At 43.1% G+C, this 7,604-nt stretch overlaps 1 protein-coding gene across 4 annotated transcripts in view; it reads left to right on the top strand.

The window, feature by feature from the left end:
• Positions 1 to 256: 256 nt before the first annotated feature.
• Positions 257 to 7,604, top strand: part of CD101 (CD101 molecule) — a 34,748-nt gene continuing 27,400 nt past the window's right edge. For all 4 annotated transcript variants that reach the window (XR_013447959.1, XR_004910503.2, XM_078072562.1 and 1 more), the window contains exon 1: positions 257 to 373. Coding sequence is in view for 2 of the 4 variants with exons in the window: in XM_078072562.1 (XP_077928688.1) it covers positions 331 to 373 (43 nt within the window). In the remaining 2 variants the exon portion in view is untranslated. The remainder of the gene's footprint in view (positions 374 to 7,604) is intronic.

The following is a 7,604-nucleotide window of genomic DNA, read 5'->3' as shown; positions in this document are numbered from 1 at the left end:
GATTTTTGTATTTATTTGGTTTACCTGCATTCCCCCGTGATGACCTAATGATGCACATTTAGCCAGGATGAGGCTCACCTTTTCTCATTTTTATCTGTATACACTTACTTACCCATGAATATCACTCACTTTTCTCACCCAGATTCAAGTGATTAGCAAAGAACTGTATGATGCAAACGGTTTTGCTCTTTGCAAGCCATCTGTGTTTCCCAGTGCTCTGCAAACCACACCATTGCTTCCTCTTTACCTTTGTAGCGAGAGCACAGCGTTTGTCACTCTGTGTCTGAGCAACTTCAGTGACACCACGAGGAAAGGTCTGTACTGGGCCAAATGGCACACATCCTACATGTGGCATCTTTCTTTCTCTTTCTGAGTAAGTGTCATAATTCTGCATGTCTCTTTTGTCCCAGGAGCTAGTCAACAGGAGGCTGCTGGGCGGCGGAGGAGGACAGTTTGGTATTTACAGGCAAAAATTGTGCCACACATCTGAGATGTAGGCACTAATTTTTGACTGGCCGATAACGGTTTCCTGGTTTACCACGGCGTCCTTGAGTTCCAGGGAGGTGCAGTACTTGGCTGAGTCTGTGAGCCTGGGCCCACCAATGTTCACATTTGTCTGTGCTGCCCCGACTTGACCTTATCCTCCTGGGCTAACCCATCCCTGGAGCGAGTGAGGGCTCAGCTCGCCAGACTGAGAGGTGACCTTACGTCTTGTCTGTTGTGTTTGCCTTGACGATGTGGCTGGATGGAAGGGAAAGTGATGAGAGCACTTAGTAGTTTGAGGCGAAGCTGAAAGAAGGTGCTGGACGTCCCTGGGAGCTGAAGTGGGAATCGATCTGAGGGACTGAGAAAGGGCCAAAAGATTCACAGGGCTCTGCTGAAGGGCACACGGAGGGTCTTAGCTGGCCCAGGAGCACTTAAACATATTATAACAGGGTGGAGGAAGGGGAGATTTGGAAGTAGACAGGAGAACAGGTGACCTTGGCTGGAAATGGAATCATTCCAGAGCAGGTAGCAGGTACGTTTTTGTGCCTTGGGTTCCTTTAGCATCCGATGAGGCCTATAGATCTCACCTTCAAATAATTTTTTAAATGCCTAAAATAAAATGCATAGGATTATAGGGGAAATCCATCATACTGAAATGCAATTATCAGCATCGTTTTAAATGGTGATATAGTCATTTATTGGCTTCTTTATGGATTCCATCACAAGATCTAGAGGTGGTCTGTTAACCACCAAACTTTGAAGGAGTAATGAGTATGAATCATATTTCAAGATAGCTGCAACAACTGTAATGTGATGTGAACATATCTAGGTTTGTTGTCTACCTTCATGACTGGAAGAAGTGCTAAATTTTCATTAAGACTAGTGAAAATAAACATGTAGGGGTTTTTTTCACGTGAGTGTATGGACCCTTTAATCCTGTGTGTGGACCCTGGTTAAGAACTGCTGTAGAGACTAGGTTGAGCTCGTGTGGGGACTTGAGTGACTGGGATGGTAGGGGAACTAAGTGAACTTAATGAGCAGTGTGGCCAGACCTGTGGCTAACACATGAAGAGGTGACAGCCTTCAGCACAATGGTGTGCTTCATAAACATTGGCTTGAACTGAACCGGGTTCATGTCTCAGCAGACGTTAGATTGTGTGACGTAGGGATCAGATCTGGGGCCTGATGGGGTGAGAGGTGGCCTGCAGGGCTAGTTACGAGGATCGGTTAGCTGCTGGGTGATGGGTGGCCACCAGACTGGCTTGGCAAGTATTAATGGCTGGGCATATTGGTGCTGGCACATTCCTATTTGTCCTGTTCAGTTGTTGAGTGTGATTATGTGTTTATTTATTTTTAAATTTTATTTATTTATTTATTTATTTGAGTGTGATTCTTAAGTAGACATGCTTTGTGTATTTGGGCTGTGTGTTTGGCTTGTGTAGAGGGGAATACAGGGCGTACATTGTGCAGCAAGTCAGACATTGCAAATTCTCTCCTTCACACGCTTTTCCTTTTAAATTCTGGTGAGCAGGCTGGAAGCCTGGGGTGAAGGCAAGTAGTAACCGGGTTCAAAAAAGAGAAGCTGGAAGCTTTTCCTTAACCCACATAAACAATTATCCAAACTGGGGCATGTATTTATTGCTTCTAAGTTCTGACTCACTCTAAAGCACTCATTTTGTATAGAACCATGGTTTTTATGTGAAGGGCATATAAATCAGGAAGCAACTCGAAAGAACTTTGGAAGCCTGCTATTTGTCCTGACAACTATGGAGGGAAAATTATAAATAAGGGAGGAAATTAAATGCCGATCAATTGATTGGTTGCATTGTTTAGCAAAGGTATACTTTGTCCGAATTAATTTTTTTAATAAACATAAAGACTGATTACTTCTGTTAGAACATGGCACTCGATGAGTTAATGTTATTGGTGAATGAGCTCTTGGACTTAGCACTCAGCTTTGTCTCCCTGATCTAGATCCGTCACCCCTCACCCTGACTAGCTGCCCTACATATAAAAACCATTAAGGTGGGAGGGTGCTAGGGAGGGACCCATTTTTTTTTTATCTTACTGAGACTGTATTCATAGAAGAAAATGTTTTTGGTTGGAAGCTCTCTCCGCCTTCAAGGGCCTAGGGTTTTTGTACATGTAAGGAAAGAGATGTTGCTTGTTGTGTTTGATATTCTCCAGCAGAGAGGTTTTGTATAATGTGGAATCATTTGAAGTTGCTGTTTTTGTGTATCAAAAATGGTCAATTGTTGGGGTGCCTGGGTGGCTCAGTAAGCATCTGCCTTCGGCTCAGGTCATGATCCCAGGGTCCTGGGATCAAGTCCCACGTTGGGCTCCCTGCTCAGCGGGGAGTCTTCTTCTCCCTCTGCCCCTCCCCCTGCTTGTGCTCTCTCTCTCTCTCTCTCTCTCTCTCTCTCTGTCAAAATAAATAAATCTTTTTTAAAAATGGTCAATTATGGGCCATTTTATATGATCCAACCTAACAGCTTCCATTTAAATAATATTGTAGTGGTAAATTCGGCAGTCCCAGTGATCTTTTTGAAAAAAAGCCAGTATCATCAGAGAATTGTTTGGGTTTCAAAAGTAGTAGCCCCAGTACGGTGTGTTAGGGTCCAGCTGTGTGTCCATCAGTCAGTGAGAATTTGAGCTGCTGTGCAAAGGGTTCTAACCCTCTGTCTGTTAGAAGAGAAAGCAACAGAACAGTCCTCTGAAGTATTTTACTCCTGAGGAGGAGGAGAGATAGGTACAACATCTCCCACAGAGAATATCTTTATAAAAGATGCTTCAGCGTCTGGTCCCAATGCATAGCCATTTGAGTTGACCTCTGTCAACCATTCCTTTCCACATCAAAAATACCTATGAAACTTCCACGCCGTTGCTTCACTTTTCTGAGAAAGCAGTACCTTCCCACTCACGTTCGTGACCTCATGCCTCTACTAGGACCTTCCTCCGTTCATGACCCTCTCTGGCGTCATCCACCTCTCCCCTCTGCAGCTCCTCTGCCCTTAAGCATGTCCAGCCGGCGCCCCCTGCTTCTCCCTTGTGAGCTCCACTTGCCAGCTACCACCCTCGTCTTTTGTTTCCCAGCTCCACAAAGCTTCCTGAAGTAGTCTCCGTCTCCTGCAGTCGCTCCTTACCTTTCTTACCCTTGAAATCCGCGGCCTTTGCTCTATTGAAATCTCTTTGGCAAAGATCTCCTCATCAAACTAAAAGGACTGTCCCCTGACTTTAGGATCCTTACCCTCACAGCAGCTTTCAGCAAACAGACAAGTCCTTTAAAAAAAAAAAAAAAAAAAGATTATTTATTTATTTATTTGACAGAGAGAGAGAGAGAGCACAAGCGGGGCACGGACAAGGAGAAGCAGGCTCCCCGCTGAGCAAGAGCCCAATGTGGGCCTCGATCCCAGGACCCTGGGATCGGGACCCGAGCTGAAGGCAGATGCTTAACCGACTGAGCCACCCAGGCGCCCCCAGACAAGCCCTTTTGTGGAACATTTTTCCTCCTTTGGTTTCTAAGGTACTACGTCCTGGCAGCTCTCCTATCTCCCTCACTCTTCCTTCCGTAGGTGTGTTCCTCATCCTATCCCCTAAATACAGAGAGCCTCCAGTAATCTCTCTGTAGGTCTCCTCCTTGTATTCCCTAACACTGCCCAGCACTGTAACCAACCTAATCTGCACCCATGACCCAGAACCTTCTATGGTTATAAACGGGCATTCACAGGAAGCAGTGAGAAGCAATGGAGACAGCCAGGGATTTCACATTTGCAAATCTAGGTTCCAGTCAGGCTCAACCATTTACAAGTTTGACATTGCTAAATGTGGGAATATCACAGACTTCTCAAAAGGATTAGATTACAAAGATTTTCAAAGGGTTGAGTAGACTTCAAAGTACAAATATATGTATATTTAAATATTATTTCCCAGTGTTTGCTGGATATCCTTCCTGTTTAATTTATGGTATTCAAATTTAGTATTCTCAAAATCAAATGCAATATCTCCTCCCTTACCCTGGAACACAACAGTCTCTTCCTGATACCCTTATTTCTATTTTTTTTAAAGATTTTATTTATTTATTTAGAGAGAGAGAGCAGGGGGGAGGTGCAGAAGGAGAGGGAGAGAGAGAATCCCAAGCAGACTCTGGGCTGAGCATGGAGCCTGACGCAGGGCTTGATCTCATGACCCTGAGATCATGACATGAGCTGAAAGCAAGAGTCAGATGCTTAATTGACTGAGCCACCCAGGTGCCCCATGATACCCTTATTTCTATTAACAGAATCATTATTCTCTCAGTCAACCTCACAAAACCTGCCATCATTTTTTATTTCTAACTGCCTCCCATCCCTCCATCCACCCCTTCTACCTCCAGGCATCCAAGACACTGAAAAACTCTCTAGATTTTATCTCCTCAGTGACTCTTATAGTCCCTTTCTTTGCATTCCTATTGCAGTCATCACTTCTCTCCTGGGCTACCATGATTTCCTAATGTTTATTTCTAACTTCTGTCATCCCACACAGCTGTCAGATTAATTTTCCTAAGACCTTTCCAACACTTCCAGTGGATTCCCCATTGCCTAATTAGTCAAGTCCAAACTTTTAGACATGATGGTCAAGACCTTCATGCTTTGGGCCCCAAACTCCTGTCCAGCCTTACCTCCTTCTATTAATCTTCATGTAACCTTTCCCCTAATCCAGTTTATCACTCCCTAATTCCTAAACAAGTCTTTTGATTCCTACTCATACAATCTTGTCATGAAGTCTTCCCCACTTAAATTATCGTAATCTTTCCGATTCTTGAAATTCCACTTCTCATACTGTCTCTTCCATAAACCTTTCCTGTTTCCCTCCCCTCAAAATGCAATCTCTCCTTCCTTCAAATTCCTTAAATACTTTTATCAGAGGACTACCATCCTACCTGACTAAATGATAAAATCACGAAGTCAAAGGCTATCCCAAACTCATCTTCGGTGTCTTAGTTCCTGAAGCATCAGAAATACTATAGGTTGTTGAATAAATATTTATTGAATTGGCAAATAAAGCAGTAGAAAATAGAGTGCTAATTTTCACAATAAAATGTTTCAGATATGGTACCCATCTCTTAAAGTAATGGAAGATGTTGAAAAGTGTTGCCTAGTCACCAAAATAACATTGTGGTAACATATCCTGTTAGAAACAGGTTAGTGGTACCTCAGAAACCCTATTTCTAAAAACATTTTTGTTGTGGAATATAACACATAAGAAAAGTTAATAAAACATAAACATGGAGTTTAGCAAATAAGTAAAAAACTAAAAACTATGTTGTCACTATCCAGGTCAAGAAACAGAAGATTGCTAGGACCCTAGAAGTACCCACCCACTGTGCCGTGAGCCCCCTCCCAATTACAACCCTCCCCCCGACAATCACTGTCCTGACTCCCATGATAACCACTTCCTAGCTTTTCTTTTTTTTTTTAAGTGGTTTTCTGTTTGCATTTACTAGACAATACAGTGTGGTTTTGCCTGTTTTGGAATTTGATAAAGATGGGTATCATTCTGTAGAGCGTCGAAAAGATTCTCCACATACTGCATCTTTCATTAAACACAATCATCCACATTACAACCAGTAGCAATTCTTTCACTTTCATTTCTGTGTAATATTTCATTTTATGGATGTGCCACAGTATGTCTGTTCTTGCTGATTGACATACGGGTGGTCTCAAGATGGGGCTAGGATGAACAGTGCTGTCGTGGGTATTCTTCCATACGTAGCCTGGTGCCCAGTGCACACATTTCTCTAAGATATATGTCTAAGTCTAACTGGCATTGCTGAAAGTGTTTTAAGTTGTCTCTGTTGAATAATTGTTTGGTAAGTAATAAGTTACATTTTTCCTATATAGTTCCTATACATTTTTCCTATATATTCCTCAGTATTTATTAGAAGAGCATAATATCAATATATCACATTAACTGGGATTTACGAATAAATTGGTATATTTTAATTATTACTGGAAATGTGTGTGGTTGGTGGGATGTTTGTTTGTTTTCCAGTTTTGCATGAAGCATTCAATAGGCAATTTTTAGTGGACTGCCTCGAATGACCACTCGCCCTTTCTCCCCTTTTTTTTGTAGTCCCCCTTCTATTGGAATTGTTTCCATTCCAAAATTCCTCTCCTTAGCCTTATCATGAGAAAGAGAGACTTTCTCTCACTTTTTTTCCACTCTAGTCTCCTTTACTTGCTGTTCTTGTGGATTTGCAAGATTCAGCAGATACTCTGCTTCTTCCATTCCTTCTTTTTTTTTTTTAAGATTTTTATTCATTTATTTGAGAGAAAGAGAGAGAGCACAAGCGGGGGGAGGGGCAGAGGGCGAGGGAGAAGCAGACTCTCCGCTGAGCAGGGAGCCCGACTTGGGACTTGATCCTAGGACCCCGGGATCATGACCTGAATCCAAGGCAGACATTTAACCGACTGAACCACCCAGCGGCCCTCTTCCATACCTTCTTCTGAGCTCTGTTCTGGTCATTCCACAATACCAGCAATTGCTCCCCATGGGACTCTTCTGATGTCTTTCCCCTCCTCTTCCCCTTCCACTGAGCCCCAGGCCCCTAGTGAAAGATTGGGCTCACCCTTGGGCATCTCTGTCATTTGCTCTTTGCTCTTTATGTAACACAAACTAGCCTTGAATATTAGCCTAATCCATAAACACATGCATTTTTCATTTCTGCAAAATGTCTGATTTTGAACAAACGCACGTCAAAAGAAAATGTTACCATTTGAGAATGTTTTCTCCTGCAAACTGAATACTTGAGATCTGTCTCAACAGGAAACACTCCATAGTCGTCCCAACTGGACGCTTTTGGTCAGAGAAGAGCTGAAGTGACTCTGAGCCCAGATCCTGGCGGACTTGACAGGCCGTCTTTTACGAAGCCTTTTCAATAAAGCTGTAGTGGCACTTTAAAAAATGACAAAACAAAAAACCCTCCACAGTATAGAAAGGAAGTGCTGCTGCCTCTTCAGCTGCTAATTTTAGCTAGTCCTGCATCAGACCTGGCCAGGAGCTACAAATAGTTCCAACCAGCTAGCAAGACAGAGAAAGTGTGGCACCACGGGCGGTGGGTAGATTTTCCTTCTCCAGCA

This window comes from Halichoerus grypus, chromosome 5 (genome assembly GCF_964656455.1).
Source record: "Halichoerus grypus chromosome 5, mHalGry1.hap1.1, whole genome shotgun sequence".
NCBI lineage: Eukaryota > Metazoa > Chordata > Mammalia > Carnivora > Phocidae > Halichoerus > Halichoerus grypus.
This window is presented reverse-complemented; position numbering and strand designations above follow the sequence as displayed.